Below are 21,649 nucleotides of genomic sequence, written 5' to 3'. Positions count from 1 at the left end.
CAAACACACTAGTATTTGTATTTGTACCAGGCATCCTTTAGGTGCAACAAGAGTGTATACTTACACTGCAAGAAAGTGTACATATCAAGTCGAATTACCTTACTTTTACACAATAATATAATATAATATAATAAAGTGTCATAAACAAGACAAGAGTATTGACAGTGTTATTAATATATTTAAAAGTCGCATTTTCAATATAAAATCTAATTACATGCAACTAAAATTGAAATGCAATTAATTACAAACATCTGTTGTTTTTCCCCTTTATGATGAAAATGTTCTGTCCTGCAGTAGACTAAATGGAAATGTGTATTATGTAATTGGAATAGACGGCTGTCGCTTCATATAATATAACTGCTAATTATTTAAGTACTATCAGCTGGAGAGGTCACTATGTAATCAGCCAACCAGAAGCAGCTAGGTAGTATGTATTGTTGCCCAGCCCTTCACTACCATCAAATGTGATGTCTACTAAAAGGCCTATCTACTGCAGCAGTATGGCACAATGATTAGCTTGCTGGCTCACAGCTCTGAGGTCCTGGGTTTGATTCCCATTAAGGCTCTAGCTGTGTGAAGTTTGCATGTTCTCACTATGTTTGTGGGAGTTTCCTCTGGGGATCCAGGGCCCTGACAGAATCCAAAAACCTTTTTGTATGTTATATGGGTTCTGACCAAAAATGATTACCAGTGTACAGTATATGTGTTTGCTTGTAGATGTGGCAGGGAATAGATTGTATGCTCCTCTGGGGCAGGTACTGATGTGAATGGCTGAATATTATCTGTAAAGCACTGGTGAATATCTGTGCTATATATATATATATATATATATAAAACTGTTATTAAATAAAATATATCTATGGGTCATACTTACCGACTTTACAAAACTCCTCTCCGGGAGCAGCCCGGAGAGGTGATGCTGCTGACAGCTTCATGAATTAAGCACCGTAAAGGGGCGAGTCCTAGTGACGTCTGCAGTCTGCCCCGCCCCTTCATGGGCAAAGCCTGCGATTCACGGGTCGGCGAGGATAGGGCTAAATGATGCGTTTAGCGTAATTTAGCCCCGCCCCCTCCCTAAGGACCCGTAAATTCCCCATAAAATCTCCCTATCCTGCCCACTTCACTAGGAAGGGGATGGGATGCTGGAAATCTGCCTTCTCTTCCGGGGTGCGGGGGGCTAACCAAAAAATCACAAGCCTCCTGCAACTTCCGGGAGAGTAGGCATGTATGATGTAGATGTGTCCATGTCTGTGTTACACCTACATGCCCTTACACTTTCAACTGCCTACATACCAATTCAACATGCCCACATTCAACTTTTTCAGGCTTAAGGAGACGCTAAGAAGTCAAACATATGCAAAAAACTAAGTACAAATATATGCGTATCTCCAATAACGGAATCTCTCTCCACACTACAAACACTGAAAACTTAATGCAAACAACCAGCGCAATGCACTTTTGCGATGTTATATTTCAGTGCATATGCTCCGGATTGTATGGGTAGGTGTACAGAAAAAGAAGAATTTTTTTCCCATTTCCTGTATAAAATTGGAATTGGATTCTATCTATATCCTACCCCTATATTAGTAGCCAAGCTGCAGTTGTTTCCTATTAGTAGAGCTACTTGTATTAGCAGCTGGAAAAAAATTTCCTGATTTAACTTTACGTGTTGCTCTTAACATTCACTTATATAATAAATATTTTAGTTACTGCAGAATAGTGCTGTCCTACAGTAGTATCCTCTGTCAACTCCACATAATACAGCCTCACAACTACTTGGGGAACTGAAGATGCAGTAGTTATGCAGGTGCCGGAATGCCGATAAGGTTAGCATGCTAGTTACATCATGTTACCTGGATCGCCAGTACAAATGGGGGATCAGGCCACACATCTAGGTACTTGCCTGCTGTAATTTACTAATTTGCTTACTATGTACTTATTTAGGACTTTTCTTTTTATATTCCATAACACATCAAGGTTTCCTTAAGTAAATTATCCTGAGTAGGAGATGGTACATTTATGGGTCGATCCAATTAGCAGCGAAGGGTGCGAGTTGCCGTTGCAACGGTGTTAAAACGCCGGCAACGAACCGGCACCCTTCATGGCCCGCTCTGAGCCTGAATTCGTGGAATTTTGCAATATTGGGCTGCAAACAAAATTCCGCAAATCCAGGCTGCCGTACAGTGCGGCCATTGCCGCGATCACTTGCGCCGGAGAGATCATCGCAGCTAATAGGATCAACCTCTTATTGTCTTTTTATTATTATTTATATTATGTTATCATCATCATTATTATTATTATTATTATTATTTATTTTATTATTATTTACTTTTGTATGTGTTATGTCTTGACAAATTCTGTCAACACAATACATAATTTTAAAATAGTCTTCTACAACTTTAAAGAGAAGGTTCAAATAATATTCAATTAACGACCTGACAAATAAGATGTTCTGTTCTTAAGAACCATAATGAGCTGTAATCAAATAATCTGCAAGGGTAATTTGTCTCTGGTTAAGCATTCCCTGTTACTACCTTAGCTTTAGAACAATGTAGAGTTTATTTTTCTCCCAATTCTCATGTGGAGGACAAATGTGCATTCAGGCCAGTAGCCCTATATCTTTCATAATTACTTCCAACTATACCTTGAGGCTGAAAAGTTCTGTAAACAAGTTAGTGAGGAATATGTGGCGGGCACATTTATTTGTCCCTCTACAGGAGTTTGCAGAATGACTGATTTTGTCTACAATTTACAAGTTGTTTGAGCTGTGTTTGGCCAAAATATCTTCCATTGAAGTCAGTAAGAAAAATTCCCTAAACTGCCTTTTTGAAGCTTACGGAACTGAGTCCTTATTGATGAAAGAAATATCCTTATTGGTTTCAGCTGAATGAAGCAGTGTTCTTAGTTTCTTCTGGCAGAATGTTGTGGAATTTCACAAATAAATAGCAAAACACATTTCAGAATATTATTCTATTTGGTTTTACAATTTTATGAGTCACAAAGTTATACAAGACACTTTTAGGCCTATCTATCTATCTATCTATCTATCTATCTATCTATCTATCTATCTATCTATCTATCCTCATACACCTGTTTTAGTGGGGCACGCGCCCTGCCCGATTTCAAAAGGGCAGAATGTGCCCTGCCGTTAAGGCGATGTCCTGTCGGCGCTCTGCTAAAACAACCTGCCGGGTACTGTCCCCATCCGTGGGCTGCAGTATCCCATGGGGGAAACAATTACAGAGCAGCACTCACCACCGGTGAATAGATGTCATACGCATACGCACAGCATTTATTCCCAGTGAGGGGAGAGCTTGGGGGCAGCCCAGCAAGTCCGTAAGTTCTGGGCACACCCCCAAGAGTGATGAAAAGGAGGTGTGTCTTTTCCCGTGGCATACGCGAGAGTCTACAGTCCCGGCCCTGCTCCACGCCGGACCTAGAATAAACACTACTAGCCCAATACGCCATGCAGTGCGAGACGCCTGGCATGAGCAGTCAGATCCCATGCTTCTCTGCTTGCACTTAGCATCTTTTATTGCATCTTTTTCGCTTGAAAATACATCTTAGTCGCAATGCGATGTCACACCAGGAGACTGCACTGATTAATTTGATATGTGACACTTGTATATCAGTGTGCGACTGAACTGAAGCTTCTCATAATTATCAGCAGACTGCACGTGTCCAGGGGCACCAAGACGGAAGAGGTACTTTTTACACGGGCCTGCACTTGTTGGAGTAACCCAGTGGGGGCCCAGATATGCCCACCCTGTAACAGGCAGCTGTACATCAGGCAGGGAGAGAGAGAGGTCTGACTACTGCTGCTCAGTGGTGGAGGCTGCTGTAAGTGAGCAGCAGCAGTTAGTCCTCTCTCTTCCTACATGATGTGCGAGTAAGGTGGGAAGGGGGCGGAACGATGCTCTCATTTCTGAACTGACCAAATTTATGTAAGACAGAGAAGCACCACTCAATAAGCACTTGATGCATCTTGTGTAGGTTTGATTCAGTTAAGTATAATCACATTATTTATTCCAAAGTTATTTAATTAGCTCGGTAATGCAGATTTTTGGAAAATGTGCTTATTACTACAAAGTCTTAAGGTGTGTCAGGGCTGTTTTAACAGCAGGGTGGGCCCTGGGCACAGCAATGCACTGGGGCCCCTACCCACCCGTTCACGGGAAAAAATGTAAATTGTCAATAAAATTAAACCCTCCTGCATGCCCATCAGACCTTCCACACATGCAGAGAGACTCTGTTTGACTGGTCTGAAGCCGGCGGATGAAGTGAAACTGGGACTGAGGTGAGTACTCGTCACCAGGGGAGAGATGTGGTGGGGAAGGTTAGGTCAGAATACAGTGCACTGGCGGCCGGCTTATAAAAATATCACAAATTTACCAGCTGGCCACACCTGGGTGGGTTGGCGGGCCCCTACTAGCTTTGGGCCCTTGGGCAACTGCCCAACAAGCACAATGGAAGAGATGGCCCTGAGGTGCGTACAGACATAACGATGTTAAGTAAGCAACGATTTTAGTGAACAAATTTTGTCCAGATTTTCCCTTAAAAAAGTGAACGAAAATCATTTATAAAAATCGTTGGTTACTAAATTAATGAACGATTTTCATGAACATTGAACGATGAATGATTACAGTGAATAGACATCGTTCAACGTTCATTCTTTACAACATGAATGATTTTCTGAGCGAAAATCGTTTGTTGGACAGTCAGAATGAACTACAAACTACAAACGTGAACGCGCATGAACGATTATCGATCATTGTTCACCTTAAAAAGATGAACGATTTTATAAACGATTTAACGATAACAACTTTGTTATAGTTAAATCATTTAAAAAATCGTTATGTGTGTATGCACCTTTAAATGACTTTACTAATTCATCAAAGGTGTGTTGGATTATTGAGGTAGTCATGTCCAATTAATTCTATACTTATAATAAGTGAATTAAATACTTTACAACATTTCTCTGGTTATAAATGGATTTCTTGTCAGCTGCACAGGGGTGTATCAGTATTCATCAGACCTTTGATGCATGATGACTAACTACCATTGGTATATTTATGCTACACATGATTCAGCATACACTTTGGTTTGTTCATATACTAGCACTAAAAAAACTAATTAGCAAAGATTGAATTAAAAAAACCCTGACTTAAAATGCTGTATTGATCAGACCAGTGGAAACTGAGATGCCAAGGTCCAGTAGGTCATCAGATATATGAAACACAGGTCAGTGGATAAAAAGCCAATTCAAGACTTCTTGTGCAATTTCCTTTCATAGTCAAATCTTTACGCACAAACAAGCATGGAAGCAGTCCTGCAAAAATAAATGGCTGGGAGTTTTCAACAACTGGACCATGATTTAACAGCGATCTGAAAGAGGTCATTGTTATACCTGACTTTCATCAGACTCCATGATTCATATGCGCAAACATTATCACCTACTGCCCTTATTAAGGTTAGCAATGTATCTGGTATGTGCACATTTAAATTGTTTATTCACATAATTATATGCAATGATACATATATTTTATAATAATATAAATATATGTATTTAGTAAAGTATGTGAATACTACAGCCTACGTTTTCTCACTGCAATTATGCATGTTTGGTTGGGTTTAAACTAGGGGTGTGCACCGGCCACTTTTCGTGTTTTGTGTTTTGGTTTTGGATCTGGATCTTTCTTCGTGTTTTGGATCTGGATTGGTTTTGCCAAAACCACCCTTCCGTGTTTTGGGTTCTGGGTTTTGTGTTTTGGATCTGTATTTTTTTGAAAAAAAGCATAAAAACAGCTAAAATCACAGAATTTGTAGGTTTTTCTGCTCCTATGCTATTATTAACCTCAATAACCTTAATTTCCACTCATTTCCAGTCTATTCTGAACACCTCACACCTCACAATAGTGTTTTTATGTCCAAAAGGTTGCACCGAGGTAGCTGGATGACTATGCTAAGCGACACGAGTGGGCGGCACAAACACGTGACCCATCTAGGAGTGACACTGCAGTGGCAGACAGGATGGCAGTTAGAAAAACTAGGCCCCAAACTGTACATAATGCAAAGAAAAAAAGAGGTGCAAGATGGAATTGTCCTTGGGCCCTCCCACCCACCCTTATGTTGTATAAACAGGACATGCACACTTTAACAAATCAATCATTTCAGCGCCAGGGTCTGCCACACAACTGTGGCTGAAATGATTGGTTCGTTTGGGCCCCCACAAAACAAGCTGGCAATTAATGTGTCCCTGCACAAACTGGCTCTACGGAGGCAAGATGTCATCCTCATCCTCCTCATCCACCGATTCCTCACCCTCTTCAGTGTGTACATCCTCATCCTCACAAAGTATTAACTCGTCCCCACTTGAATCCACCACCACAGGTCCCTCTGTACGTTCTGGAGGCTGGTCTCCCTGGAAGAGCTGATAATTCATTTTGATGAACATCATCTTCTCCACATTCTGTGGAAGCAACCTCCTACGCCTTTCGCTGACAAGGTTCCCGGCTGCACTAAACACTCTTTCGGAGTACACACTGGAGGGGGGGCAACTCAGGTAAAATAGAGCCAGTTTGTACAGGGGCCTCCAAATTGCCTCTTTTTCCTGCCAGTACAGGTATGGACTGTCTGACATGCCTACTTGGATGCTGTCACCGATGTAATCCTCCACCATTCTGTCAATGGTGACAGTATCATATGCAGTGACAGTAGACATGTCAGAAATTGTTGCCAGGTCCTTCAGTCCGGACCAGATGTCCAAACTTGGTCCTGCCTGCCCTGCATCACCGCCAGCGGGTTGCTTAGGATACCTAAGTTTTTTCCTGGCAGCCCCAGTTGCGGGAGAAAATGAAGAAGGAGCCGTTGACGTGTCACGTTCCGCTTCAGCTGACAGTGTGTTCACCAGCAGGTCTTTGCACCTCTGCAGGCTTGTGTCGGCCGGAAAGAGAGACACCACATAGGCTTTAAACCTAGGATCGAGCACGGTGGCCAAAATGTAGTGGTCTGATTTCAACAGATTGACCACCCTGGAATCCTGGCAAAGCGAATGAAGGGCTTCATCCACAAGTCCCACATGCCGAGCGGAATCGCTCCGTCTTAGCTCCTCCTTCACTTTCTCCAGCTGCTTCTGCAAAAGCCTGATGAGGGGAATGACCTGACTCAAGCTGGCAGTGTCTGAACTGACTTCACGTGTGGCAAGTTCGAAGGGCTGAAGAACCTTGCACAACACGGAAATCATTCTCCACTGCGCTTGAGTCAGGTGCATACCCCCTCCTTTGCCTATGTCATAGGTGGATGTATAGGCTTGTATGGCCTTTTGCTGCTCCTCCATCCTCTGAAGCATATAGAGGGTTGAGTTCCACCGCGTCACAACCTCTTGCTTCAGGTGATGGCGGGGCAGGTTCAAGAGTGTTTGCTGGCGCTCCAGTCTTCGGCACGCAGTCGCTGAATGGCGAAAGTGGCCAGAAATTTTTCGGGCCACCCAAAGCGTCTCCTGCACGCCCCTGTCGCTTTTCAGAAAATTCTGCACCACCAAGTTTATTGTGTGAGCAAAACATGGGACGTGCTGGAATTTGCCCAGATGTAATGCCCGCACAATATTGGTGGCGTTGTCAGATATCACAAATCCCCAGGAGAGTCTAAGTGGGGTAAGCCACTGGGCGATGATTTCCCTCAGTTTCTCTAAGAGGTTGTCGGCGGTGTGCCTCTTACTGAAACCGGTGATACACAGCGTAGCCTGCCTTGTAACGAGCTGGCGTTTCTGAGATGCTGCTACTGGTGACGCTGCTGCTGTTGCTGCGTAAGGTGATACATCTACCCAGTGGGCTGTCACAGTCATATAGTCCTTAGTCTGCCCTGTTCCACTTGTCCACATGTCCGTGGTTAAGTGGACATTGTGTACAACGGCATTTTTCAGGACACTGAGGACACTTTTTCTGACGTTTCTGTACAGTCTCGGTATCGCCTGCCTAGTGAAGTGGAATCTAGACGGGATTTGGAACCGGGGACACACTACCTCCATCAATTGTCTAAATCCCACTGCACTAATGGCGGATACCGGACGCACGTCTAACACCAACATAGCAGTCAAGGCCTCAGTTATACGTTTTGCTTCAGGATGACTGCTGTCGTACTTCATCCTCCTCGCTAAGGACTGTTGGAGGGTCAATTGTTTAGTAAAAGTAGTGGTGTTCCTACTTCCTCTCTGGGATGATGAACGACTCCCAGCAGCAGCAGCAACAGCAGCAGCGGCAGCAGTAGGCGTAGCAATGCAGGATCCTCCGGAGGAATCCCGGATAGGAGAGTCAGTCATGCCAGTGATATGGCCTGCAGGACTACTTCCGATCCTGACTAAGGAGGAAATTGACGAGGAGGGAGTTGACGGTGTGGTTTGCAGGCGCTTGGATACAACAGGACAACGGGATTTAGATGTCCCTGGACTGCTTACGGTCTGAGCCAAAGTTTCTGAACTTGACAGTAACTTTTTATGAACGCGCTGCAGGTGCCGTATAAGGGAGGATGTTCCTAGGTGGTTGACGTCCCTACCCCTACTTATTTCACCTTTACATATGGTACATATGGCAAGACAGTTGTTGTCCGGATTTGGATAGAAATATTGCCAGACCAAAGAGGTGGAATGTTTGGTCTTCTGCCCAGGCATGACCGTGATGGGCTTTTTCATCCCACGGACAACAACTGTCTCCCCCGGAGCCTGATTTAAACAAACCACATCACCATCAGAATCCTCCTCGCCAACTTCCTCCTCAGCGCCAGCTACACCAGTATCCTCATCCTGTTGTACTTCAACAGTGACATCTTCAATTTGCATATCAGCAAGTGGACTGTGGGTGCTCCTTTCAGCACTTGCAGGGGGCGTGCAAATGGTGGAAAGAGCCACCTCTTCCCGTCCAGTGCTGGGAAGGTCAGGCATCGCAACCACCACCACACTTGGACTCTCCTTGGGGATTTGTGATATCTTCTTAGAAAGCACAGTTCTTCGCTGTGCTTTTGCCAGCTTAACTCTTTTGATTTTTTTAGTGGGAGGAGTGCTTCCATCGTCATGTGAAGCTGAACCACTAGTCATGAACATACTAGGGATCGACCTTAGCCGTTCCTTGCCACTCCGTGTCGTAAATGGCATATTGGCAAGTTTACGTTTCTCTTCAGCTGATTTAAATGTCTTTTTCAAGGTCATTTTCCTGAACTTTGCCATTTGGGATTGTATGTGCCCTCTACTATGACATTGGGCATCGGCCTTGGCAGACGACGTTGATGGCATGTTATCGTCTATGTCATGACTAGTGGCAGCAGCTTCAGCACTAGGAGGAAGTGGTTCTTGATCTTTCTCTATTTTATTTTTATCGGAGAAAGTTTGGTCCTCCATTTATGTTATATCGATTTGATATATACGTGCGGCTAAACACAGAAAATAATTTTTTTTTTGGTTTGGACTGGAGTGTACTTTGTGGGTTACAGCACCCTTTAACGGTCAAGCCAGCCGGCCCTTTACTTATGACACAGGCGCACTCTTGGCACTACTTTGTTGATGCACGTGCGGCTACTGCGCACACAATTCACAAACACAGAAAATAATTTTTTTTTGGTTTGGACTGGAGTGTACTTTGGGGGTTACAGCACCCTTTAACGGTCAAGCCAGCCGGCCCTTTACTTATGACACAGGCGCACGCTTGGCACTACTTTGTTGATGCACGTGCGGCTACTGCGCACACAATTCACAAACACAGAAAATAATTTTTTTTTGGTTTGGACTGGAGTGTACTTTGGGGGTTACAGCACCCTTTAACGGTCAAGCCAGCCGGCCCTTTACTTATGACACAGGCGCACGCTTGGCACTACTTTGTTGATGCACGTGCGGCTACTGCGCACACAATTCACAAACACAGAAAATAATTTTTTTTTGGTTTGGACTGGAGTGTACTTTCGGGGGTTACAGCACCCTTTAACGGTCAAGCCAGCCGGCCCTTTACTTATGACACAGGCGCACGCTTGGCACTACTTTGTTGATGCACGTGCGGCTACTGCGCACACAATTCACAAACACAGAAAATAATTTTTTTTTTGGTTTGGACTGGAGTGTACTTTCGGGGGTTACAGCACCCTTAACGGTCAAGCCAGCCGGCCCTTTACTTATGACACAGGCGCACGCTTGGCACTACTTTGTTGATGCACGTGCGACTACTGCGCACACAATTCACAAACACAGAAAATAATATTTTTTTTGGTTTGGACTGGAGTGTACTTTCGGGGGTTACAGCACCCTTAACGGTCAAGCCAGCCGGCCCTTTACTTATGACACAGGCGCACGCTTGGCACTACTTTGTTGATGCACGTGCGGCTACTGCGCACACAATTCACAAACACAGAAAATAATTTTTTTTTTGGTTTGGACTGGAGTGTACTTTCGGGGGTTACAGCACCCTTAACGGTCAAGCCAGCCGGCCCTTTACTTATGACACAGGCGCACGCTTGGCACTACTTTGTTGATGCACGTGCGGCTACTGCGCACACAATTCACAAACACAGAAAATAATTTTTTTTTGGTTAGGACTGGAGTGTACTTTCGGGGGTTACAGCACCCTTTAACGGTCAAGCCAGCCGGCCCTTTACTTATGACACAGGCGCACGCTTGGCACTACTTTGTTGATGCACGTGCGGCTACTGCGCACACAATTCACAAACACAGAAAATAATTTTTTTTTTGGTTTGGACTGGAGTGTACTTTCGGGGGTTACAGCACCCTTAACGGTCAAGCCAGCCGGCCCTTTACTTATGACACAGGCGCACGCTTGGCACTACTTTGTTGATGCACGTGCGGCTACTGCGCACACAATTCACAAACACAGAAAATAATTTTTTTTTTGGTTTGGACTGGAGTGTACTTGGGGGTTACAGCACCCTTTAACGGTCAAGCCAGCCGGCCCTTTACTTATGACACAGGCGCACGCTTGGCACTACTTTGTTGATGCACGTGCGACTACTGCGCACACAATTCACAAACACAGAAAATAATATTTTTTTTGGTTTGGACTGGAGTGTACTTTCGGGGGTTACAGCACCCTTAACGGTCAAGCCAGCCGGCCCTTTACTTATGACACAGGCGCACGCTTGGCACTACTTTGTTGATGCACGTGCGGCTACTGCGCACACAATTCACAAACACAGAAAATAATTTTTTTTTTGGTTTGGACTGGAGTGTACTTTCGGGGGTTACAGCACCCTTAACGGTCAAGCCAGCCGGCCCTTTACTTATGACACAGGCGCACGCTTGGCACTACTTTGTTGATGCACGTGCGACTACTGCGCACACAATTCACAAACACAGAAAATAATATTTTTTTTGGTTTGGACTGGAGTGTACTTTCGGGGGTTACAGCACCCTTAACGGTCAAGCCAGCCGGCCCTTTACTTATGACACAGGCGCACGCTTGGCACTACTTTGTTGATGCACGTGCGGCTACTGCGCACACAATTCACAAACACAGAAAATAATTTTTTTTTTGGTTTGGACTGGAGTGTACTTTCGGGGGTTACAGCACCCTTAACGGTCAAGCCAGCCGGCCCTTTACTTATGACACAGGCGCACGCTTGGCACTACTTTGTTGATGCACGTGCGGCTACTGCGCACACAATTCACAAACACAGAAAATAATTTTTTTTTTGGTTTGGACTGGAGTGTACTTTCGGGGGTTACAGCACCCTTAACGGTCAAGCCAGCCGGCCCTTTACTTATGACACAGGCGCACGCTTGGCACTACTTTGTTGATGCACGTGCGGCTACTGCGCACACAATTCACAAACACAGAAAATATATTATTTTTTTAGCACTTGGGGGGAGCACCCCTGATGGACAGAGCACCCCCTGGACAACACTACAGCACTCCTTTAGGACTGGGACACTGCACAGGACTTTGGAGTGGACACAGCCCCTATGGAGAACTGACTGCACAACACAGTCCAGCCAGCCCCTATGGACTTTGAAGTAGTGGACACAGCCCCTATTAACAACAGCAGCACAGCACAACACAGCCAGCCCCTATGGACTTTGAAGTAGTGGACAACAGCAGCACTACACTACACTACACTACACAGCCCTAACTCCCACCCTCCCTCTTCACTGTCCACAGCCGAGTGAGAAAATGGCGCCGACGTGTGTACCTTATATAGGATCCAAAACCCGCGAGACTCGGAAGGCGGGAAGATGACGTTTTGCCTCGATTTCAGATCCGAGTCAGGCGGGAAAAGTCGAGCCTGACTCGGATCGGACTCGGATCGGGGGGGCTCGGGGGGGTTCGGATTTCAGAAATCCGAACCCGCTCACCCCTACTTATGACACAGGCGCACGCTTGGCACTACTTTGTTGATGCACGTGCGGCTACTGCGCACACAATTCACAAACACAGAAAATATATTATTTTTTTAGCACTTGGGGGGAGCACCCCTGATGGACAGAGCACCCCCTGGACAACACTACAGCACTCCTTTAGGACTGGGACACTGCACAGGACTTTGGAGTGGACACAGCCCCTATGGAGAACTGACTGCACAACACAGTCCAGCCAGCCCCTATGGACTTTGAAGTAGTGGACACAGCCCCTATTAACAACAGCAGCACAGCACAACACAGCCAGCCCCTATGGACTTTGAAGTAGTGGACAACAGCAGCACTACACTACACTACACTACACAGCCCTAACTCCCACCCTCCCTCTTCACTGTCCACAGCCGAGTGAGAAAATGGCGCCGACGTGTGTACCTTATATAGGATCCAAAACCCGCGAGACTCGGAAGGCGGGAAGATGACGTTTTGCCTCGATTTCAGATCCGAGTCAGGCGGGAAAAGTCGAGCCTGACTCGGATCGGACTCGGATCGGGGGGGCTCGGGGGGGTTCGGATTTCAGAAATCCGAACCCGCTCACCCCTAGTTTAAACTGATAATATATCTATTTTTTTAATCTGATAAAAAACTTTTAAATTAAGTCCCAAACTTTATGTTCAGTACAAAATAATAACTGCAGCTATAAGAACTCAATATAATCATTCAGCGATGATAATCTGTCAAAAGCTACAGCTTTTTTAATTCATCAGTCAGTAATGACACCTACACAAAGTATGTTGTGTCTGTAAGATTCAGCTATTACATCTCAGGTACATTACGATGATTGCCCTTCAGAAGAAAAAAGTTTGAAAGCTTTTAATGATGTGATGTTAACCTGCCTACACAGATCTTAGCTATCTTCTATAAGTGTATGGAATGGAAGCAGTAAGTGCGCTGCGCAACAGATAAAAAACTGAAAAGTAATCTCTGAATAACAACAATGTCCTGTACAAGTTCTGGGGTTATATAAAATCAGATAAACTTTGTCAGATGTATCAAACCTTCTAAAGAGGACAAGGGGAGAAGTTGCTCATAGCAACCAATCAGATTCTAGCTATGATTTTATAGAATGTACTAGATAAATGCCTACAGCATTTGGAATGTTTCCTTAAAGTAATCTGTGTCAAAAAAAAAAAAAAGCATAGGACACCCCAAAAACAGTTATTTCATTTTGGGGGCGAAAAAAAAAGTTGTGGGACAAACTTAAAAACTAGCAAAATTGACTCAGGGGGGTCCCAAAATATGCGGCAGGTGTATTCTAGAATATGGGTGGTTGCGGCAGGTGGATTTTTGAAGAATTAAAAAAAATTATTTTAGCGACTTAAAAATATGCTGGCACCCATTTTCATGATGGGACTAGTTATTTTTCCCCCCCAAAAAAGCTAAGTGCTATTCTTCACCACTTCTTCAAAGGCGCATTTATGCACCTGCCGCGGCTGTTTAAAAACCCCAATTACCTTCAGCAGGCCAAATCGGGGGTACCCATAGTGATCCCCCATGTCAGACCATCTTCTAGGGGGTGACAGTCTGATTTCCCCAAAAGTGACAGGACTTTTCGATACTTACCTTTCCGCCGGGTCTCGTTTTCGCTGATTCCTAACTGAATAAGGGGATAAACTGGCACGCGCCTGATACTTTTTCCCAGGTAAAAACGGCGATGATGGCGAAAAAGTCCGACCTCAGACTTTTCGCCTCAAATTGAATATGGCCCTAAGATGCACCATCAGCAGCACCCTCAAACACGGCACCTGCCCTATGGAGGCACAGATTACCCATATGATCATGTCCACTGGTGTCAGCGCAACTGTGGCAAAAGATGAAAGTTGCTGCCTGTGACATGCCCGTGACACGACTGCATTTGGCTAAACACCCCCTGTTACCACCCAGAAACTCCCACTGAAATTGCCTCTCTCTGCTTCCAAATGTGTTATGCACAGACTGATAACATCGGTCGCTTGCGTGTGGCATCAACACTGCGTCTACCTCTGAGTCAGGCCCAGAATGCATCTATATATACAATAGATTAGAAAATGTATCATACCGTATCATTTAGTTTTTTGCACTAGTCATCAATCTTTAAGTTGTATATTGTGGCATATTATCATTTGTTTCAAAATAAATACACTCCAATAAGCTACTTCTAATAAGGTAGATGTTCAGGAGACACACTTACCTGCTAGCAGCTACTGTAACATTTATCCCAAGCTAAGCACCATGAGAAGCCTGAGATTGAACTGTAGACATTGACTGGTTGTGAAAGGAGCTAAATAGATAATCTGCGGCAGCCAAATATTTAGCTCTATAATCAGACATTGGCTGTCTACATATGAGCTGCTCCTTACTATTAGCCTGAGAAAAATAACTGTAATAGCACTCTTATATGGTGAGCATCTGCTAAACTGCACATAACCTGTTTTATAGGACCCCAGTGACTGCATTCGATGGGAGAAGGTTTATTTGAGGAAATTTTGTTATTCAAGATTTCCTGGTGGTGACATGACAGTGAGAATTATAACCTTTTTCCTAAATAACCTAATCTTATCAGCCCTGAGATAGAACATTTATACATATACATACATGAAGTATGCACAGGCAGAGAAATCGGATGGACTCTCCAAACACTGTACACAAGACACTTGGCACCACACACACAGACATTCTTGTAGTCCTTATATCTGGAAAACATTCTGTGCACTTTGTGTTGCTATATATGTGACAAGAACTGTAGCAATAACTGTAGAATAGGCTTGGCACCAAACACTGGAGCTGATTCAGAGCACCTCGGTAGATACGATCGCTCGCACGATGTGTATGCAAATTTGCGTCGGCAGTGCAATCGCACAGCAATGCATTAGCACTCCCAGTATTTCTTAGAGAGCGATCACATAGTGTATGCAGACACCCACCAGCCTGTCTTAAGACACCCACTTGTGCACATCATGTCCAGGAAGTGTATGCAACTATCGGTACATCAGATGTGATCGCAGCGCTTGAGGTTGACCATACCCTGCCGCAAGCACTGCGAGCACTTCAGTGTAAAAACCAGCCAGGTGACGTGTACTATGATGCTGTCTTATAATTATGCACACCTCTAAAACGCCGTTGAGATGCTCAGGCACGCCTGCGTTTGCACCCCCACTTCCCGTTTTTAATGGCCAGCCCCTGTTACCACCTACAAACGGCTTCCCCTGTCACTCACTCTGCTGGGATGTCTATGCGCAGAAAGTGAACACATTGTGAACTTTCGCTATGGTATGCGCACACGCACTGCGATGCATACACATGCGCACAATGCATACCCAATGCATACCCATGGCAGCAGCGAGAGTATGCATCTTAGCGAGCCGGAGCACCAAAGTCACAGCACTTCTTGAAGTCTGGGAGACATTCTATGCACATTTTGATGCTATATATGGGACAAGAACTATAGCAATAAGAGAAGTAAAGAAATATTATGTATATAGTTTATGGAAATGTTTTAGCTTCTTAATCACCAAAGTGCAGAATGCAGAAAGTGCCATGGCACCTTTTATTGATTACTCAGACCTTATGCCCTCTTTCAGTGCTGTCATACAGAGATAGTGATAAACTTATTTACAGTGGTTAGAGGCTGTCAGACCAATTAGCATGTTAGCCCCATATGTTCTCTTGAGCACACAATAAACAAATTGTCAAAAGAGCTCTTAACTCCACCATAGACACATTTTGTGGTACATTTCTGACTATCCAGCATTTAATTAGCATTGTTTGTTAGTTTATAATCCAGTAAGCAGTAATATAAACCACAATTTACATGAAGAGTATAAGTACATGCAGTACTTATTCCCTTTCATGAATGGTAATAGGATGCTATAAAGTTTAGTGTGCACAAGTGCACAATATTGTTATATGGTACTTTAAAAACACAATAAAAAAAAATAGTTTTTGAATGCCACAATGGCAATAAAAATATCATATAATGTTTTAGTAAAGAATGAATTCAGAAAGACATATACATTGGGTTTATAAAGCTGAGATTTTTCTGTTATCACTGTTTCTAATTTCTAACACAAAATTGCTGTGTTGATAGGTTCTGTATTTATTTGGAAGCTATAATCTTTTATATATTTTACACAAACATATATAGGAAACACATTTACTCAATTACTTATTAAAAAGCTAAAATTGCATTAATTTTACATTCAATCACTTTATCTGTGAATCTTATATACAAAATGCACTATCATAGTCAAAAACAATCGAGCTTTACACATACTGCAATCAAATCCATTTAAAGTTAAAAAATGAAAGGGATCGAGATAGTATGATTTAAGCTGCATACACACACAACGATTTTGTTACCAACGATTTTATGAAATTTTTGAAAGTGTAATGAACTACAATCGATTTTTGCATATTCCCTTAATGAAAATCGTTGAGTTGACAAGTCTGACTGAACTACAAACTACAAACGTGAACGCGCATGAACAATTATCGTTCATCGTTTGACTCAGAAAGTGAACGATTTTTTCAAACGATTGTGTGTGTGTATGCAGCTTTACACTTGGTACTCCACCATGAATTAGTAGTGCTCTCTAGGTGAAATTGATAATTAAGTAAGAACTAGAGCGCCAACTAGTGGAACAATTCAGCATTTGCATGTCTGAATATGTTTTCTAAATGACTCATGGTATAATTAAGGTCTCATCACTCATTGCTGCAATTATGGCATGTCAATGTCTGGAAAAGTATGGAATGTTATAATTTAGGATTCCTTTGTTTAGAAAAACAAAGGATTGTCTGCAACAGTGTCAATTACATTGAGAGACATATGGTCCACATGCAAAATAACACACAGGTCGGATCTTTCAGTTACAGTGTTAACAATAAATGTAATGGTCTATGTAAATGTGTCAGCTTATAGCATGTTACAAGTTGAGCTTATCTTACAATATTATTTAAATGTATCTTTATTTTGCAAGCACAAACAAATTAGATAAGTTTTAACTGTTTTTATTGTGAAATGATTGTTATTGTGGAGTCTATTCATAATCACTTAATTTCTACAAAAGCAGGTGAAAATGCAATTGTAGAAATTAAGTTATCGGGCCTATCATTAAGAGGGTAAAGCAGGAGATATTACATATATCTGAATTCATCAAGCTCCGAAAATACAATATTTTTGGAGCTTGACTGCAGGAGCATTTGCCGTCTTCAGATGGCGTTTGCTCCCACTTGCGGCCTGCGACCTGGGTTGCGAAGAAGGATCCTTTCGGATCCCTCCGTCCCTGTCTGGCTCCTTCTGCCGGACATCGGGGCTCTTGTGCGCATGTGTGACCTGTATGTCATGCATGCACATTTCTCTCACTGCTCAGAAAGGAGCAGTGAAAAGACTCACTGCTCCTATAGAAGCAGTGATGCCGCTCACAGAGACAGCTGATTTTCAGATCAGCTGTCTCTGTGTCGGAGCAATGATGCATTGCTCGGGCGCTCGCGGTGAGTTAGTATGTTAATTAACATAATGAATAGTCCCCTGTATGTTTAGTTGGTTTACTTTGCTAATACAAGCCCCTATTTAACTTGCACAATTTGTTTAGTATGTCAAAATCTTCATTAACCCATAATGATCACATGTATTGTGAACCACAATTGCCAGTAGGACTGGCCTGACGTATACGACGGGTACACGGCCGCGTAGAGCGCCAGCCTGAGGAGGGCGCCGTGGCAGTCACAGACAGTGAGTTACTCACTTGTCCCGATTGGCACCCTGAGGGCAAGTATGTGCTGCATGGAGCTGCACTGTCACAGTGCTAGGCGGCGGGCCATGGCTAGGACTGATTCCCCTCCTTCCTGGTCCTCCCACAGTGTGCAGACACTAGCAAGGCAGCAGCGCTGAGTGATTACATTTTGATGCTACCGCGGCTCTGCAGTACCTTACAGAGCAGCATGGAGAGGACTGAAGGCAGCGGCAAATTAGCTGGAGTGAGGGAGAGTGGAAAAGACATTAGGAAGGAAAGACCATACAAGGTATGAAGGGGCAGAAGCCAATATGAGACATGGGGAAGGACAATATAAGACAGAAGGGGGGGGGGGGGTTGGCAAGAACAATACATGGCACAGGGGGCACAATACAAGGCATGGAGGGGGGGTAGAGGACAATATAAAACAGAGGGGGAGAGAACAATAATAGACATGAGGGGTACAATAGATATGGCGGGGAGAAGTCAATTTAAGACATGCGGGAGCACAATACATGCTTTAGGTATGTTGACGGGTTTTCCCATGAGACCGCTCCCCTTTATATTTTTTGGTTGCACGCCTCTGGCGTATACAACAGTACCCCTGAGGGCGCCAAAAAAATATTTGCTTACCTACAAAATTGGGCTTGGGCTGGTCTTGATTGCCAGACACATTATCCATATGTGCAGTACTTGTAGTTCACCAGTAACAAATTTTATAGCCTACTCAATTGAATTATATATATAGGGGGAAATTTTAGAACAAATGGGGCATAATTTTTGTAGAATATGGAAATACAAAAAAAATTATTTATTTTTTTCATTATAAAATATAAGGTGTAATGAAAAATATTTTTTTTTTAGATTGTGCCAAAAGCTCCGATCATAAAATTAGGCACAACCCCATAACCTAACCCCAAGCTATTTTTCCCTAGAGCAGAGAATTATCAAGCACAGATGTGTCCTCCTAGTGCCACAGTCGCGCCAAACAGCACTTCTCGGCATGAGTGGTCCCATGCGACTTGGCTTGAATGTGCGTCTTAGTCGCAATTAAAATCAACCAAACTGTTTAATGAGACTGTGCTGATTAATTTGATATGCGCCACTTGGAAATCTGTATGCCACTAAGTCTGAATCTGTATATGAAGTCCTACAATGCAGGAGACGTGGCTTTTTTCACCACAATTTCCATTGTGCTTCATCTGCGACTCTGTACATACTTAAAATGAATTCCTGTGCAGTGAAAGTCACAGCCCGGCGTCTATTGTACAGATTGAGTGGTATTTTGCTTTGTATGCGGTGCAAATAAGATGCAAATTTAAAGAAAAAGTTGATATGCTACACTGCTTAGCGAGGCTCACTCGTGCCAGGTGTCTTGTAACGCATTGCATAATGAGACTTGGGGGTAAATTTACTAAACTGAGAGTTTTTAGAAGTGGAGATGTTGCCCATAGAAACTAATAAGATTCTAGCTATTATCTTCTAAAAGGTGCTAGTTAAATGTCAAGTAGAATCTGATTGGTTGCCACTTCTAAAAACTCTCACCTTAGTAAATTTACCCCTTGGTGTATGTACACCTAACTCATTTGATCTCATTATTGCCAGTAATTGCAGAGCCAATGTAAATTATATCTAATACAGGTTGAGTCTCCCATATCCAAAATGCTTGGGACCAAGGGTATTTTGGATATTGGAATATTCCGTATTTTGGAATATTTGCATAAAATAATGAAATATGTTGGGAATGGGACCCAAATCTAAACACAGAATATATTTATATTTTATATACACCTTATACACACAGCCTGAAGGTAATTTTATACAATATTTTTAATAATTTGTGCTTTAAACAAAGTTTGTGTACATTGAACCATCAGAAAGCAAAGGTTTCACTTTCTCAGTCAAGCTAAAAATATTCTGTATTTCGGAATATTCCGTATTTCGGAATAGTCCGTATTTCGGAATATTTGGATATGGGAGACTCAACCTGTAATAGAATAAGGTTTTATCAAATAATTATTGGTAATTAAACTATTATTATACCAAATGTCCCTGGTACTATTGATGCAGGCTAGCTTACATGCTGTATTCAACAATTGTTGGTCCACATGCAAAACTAAATGGATTTGGGACCTAAAACTGGACCCAATATCCCTGGGGAGCCAGCAGTGGTGGTGTACTCAGCATATCATGGTCTCCAAATTTAATGCACATTTATAAACAGCTATTCTGAGATATTATATTTCCACACCACTGGAAAAAAATGAATCAGTAAGAAAAAAATAGATTTAATATATATATAGCATCATCTACTTATCAGCATGTTTAAAAAATAAATAAGACAAATATAATTTCATATAGAGAATTACAAAATAGAGGAAATTAGTAATTGTTAAAGGGAGATAAAACCACATAAATATATTCCTCTCAACTAAATTAATATCAGGGAACCACTGCTAGAAATGGTTACACACTACTGGCTGTAGGGAGACTACTCATCTAAGTTAAGAAATTAAACACAAATATAGACTTGATAGAAAAGTAAAGTACATGTCAAATGCGATTATTGTAAACACAGGAAGTAGGTCAGGAAAGAATTGTTCTTTTGCTACAAACTGACCTGTTCTTGGGTCCTGCAGGCCAGGTCTGGGAAACTCTGTAATAAAAAATATAAAGCATATCACTTATACATAGAATTTATAAATGACACTGTGGCCACAGATGCTTATAAGGATTGTACAAACATTTCTGGTTATAAATCTAAGTGAAATTAAAGGCCTTCATAAAGAGTAATAAAAGGAAACATGAATAAGACAAACAAAGGCAAATGATTACATACTTTATAATCTGTCACTTCCAGCAATCATGTCATATCAGTCTTAAGTGCACATTGAAAAGTGTAAATGGATGAAATAATATAGTATATATAGTATGTGTTCTGGTGACAAAGATTAGTAGGCAGTTATATCTCACTCACTCAATAAGAGATAGGCAAACCAATAAAAAACGAGTGAGATCCAGATTTCACCGAATCAATTTCTGTAGTTATTTTTATTACATATCAGATCACCACTCAGTATATATATATATATATATATATATATATTTATTTTTTTCCATGAAGCCTTGCATTCAGGATAAAGCGATCACCGGAGGGGTGCCTTCCCAAATCAACATGCAATCTCCAAAGTTCCCGTTGTAAAGAACAAGGCGGCACTCTCAATGTGAAACAAAGACTGTGGACCTGATTCAGACCCGCTCGCTAAATGCGACCGCTCGCCTCCAGTGTATGCAAATTCGGCTAAGTGATGGCATGGCAGGCGCTCTCTCGGAAAGGCATAAGCACTCCCACTTTGTTTTGGTGAGCGATCACTTTGTGTCTATAGACTCCCATTAGCTTATGTAGAGATGCCCATTAGCGCACGTCATCTCCAGGAAGTGTATTAAAACACTGGTACATCGAGGACAATCGGAAGCGATCGCAGCGCTTGTGGTTCCCTTACCCTACCTTAAGCACTGCGAGGACTTCAGT

General features: G+C 42.8%; 1 protein-coding gene across 1 annotated transcript in view; it reads right to left on the bottom strand.

Moving 5' to 3' along the window:
• The window catches only part of UNC5C (unc-5 netrin receptor C), a 379,402-nt gene that overhangs the window by 284,485 nt on the left and 73,268 nt on the right, over window positions 1-21,649 (bottom strand). The window contains exon 2 of the mRNA XM_088464462.1: window positions 20,738-20,773. Coding sequence (XP_088320588.1) covers window positions 20,738-20,773 — 36 coding nt within the window. The remainder of the gene's footprint in view (window positions 1-20,737; window positions 20,774-21,649) is intronic.

Source organism: Taudactylus pleione, unplaced genomic scaffold, assembly GCF_031769625.1.
Source record: "Taudactylus pleione unplaced genomic scaffold, aTauple2 ptg000055l, whole genome shotgun sequence".
NCBI lineage: Eukaryota > Metazoa > Chordata > Amphibia > Anura > Myobatrachidae > Taudactylus > Taudactylus pleione.
This window is presented reverse-complemented; position numbering and strand designations above follow the sequence as displayed.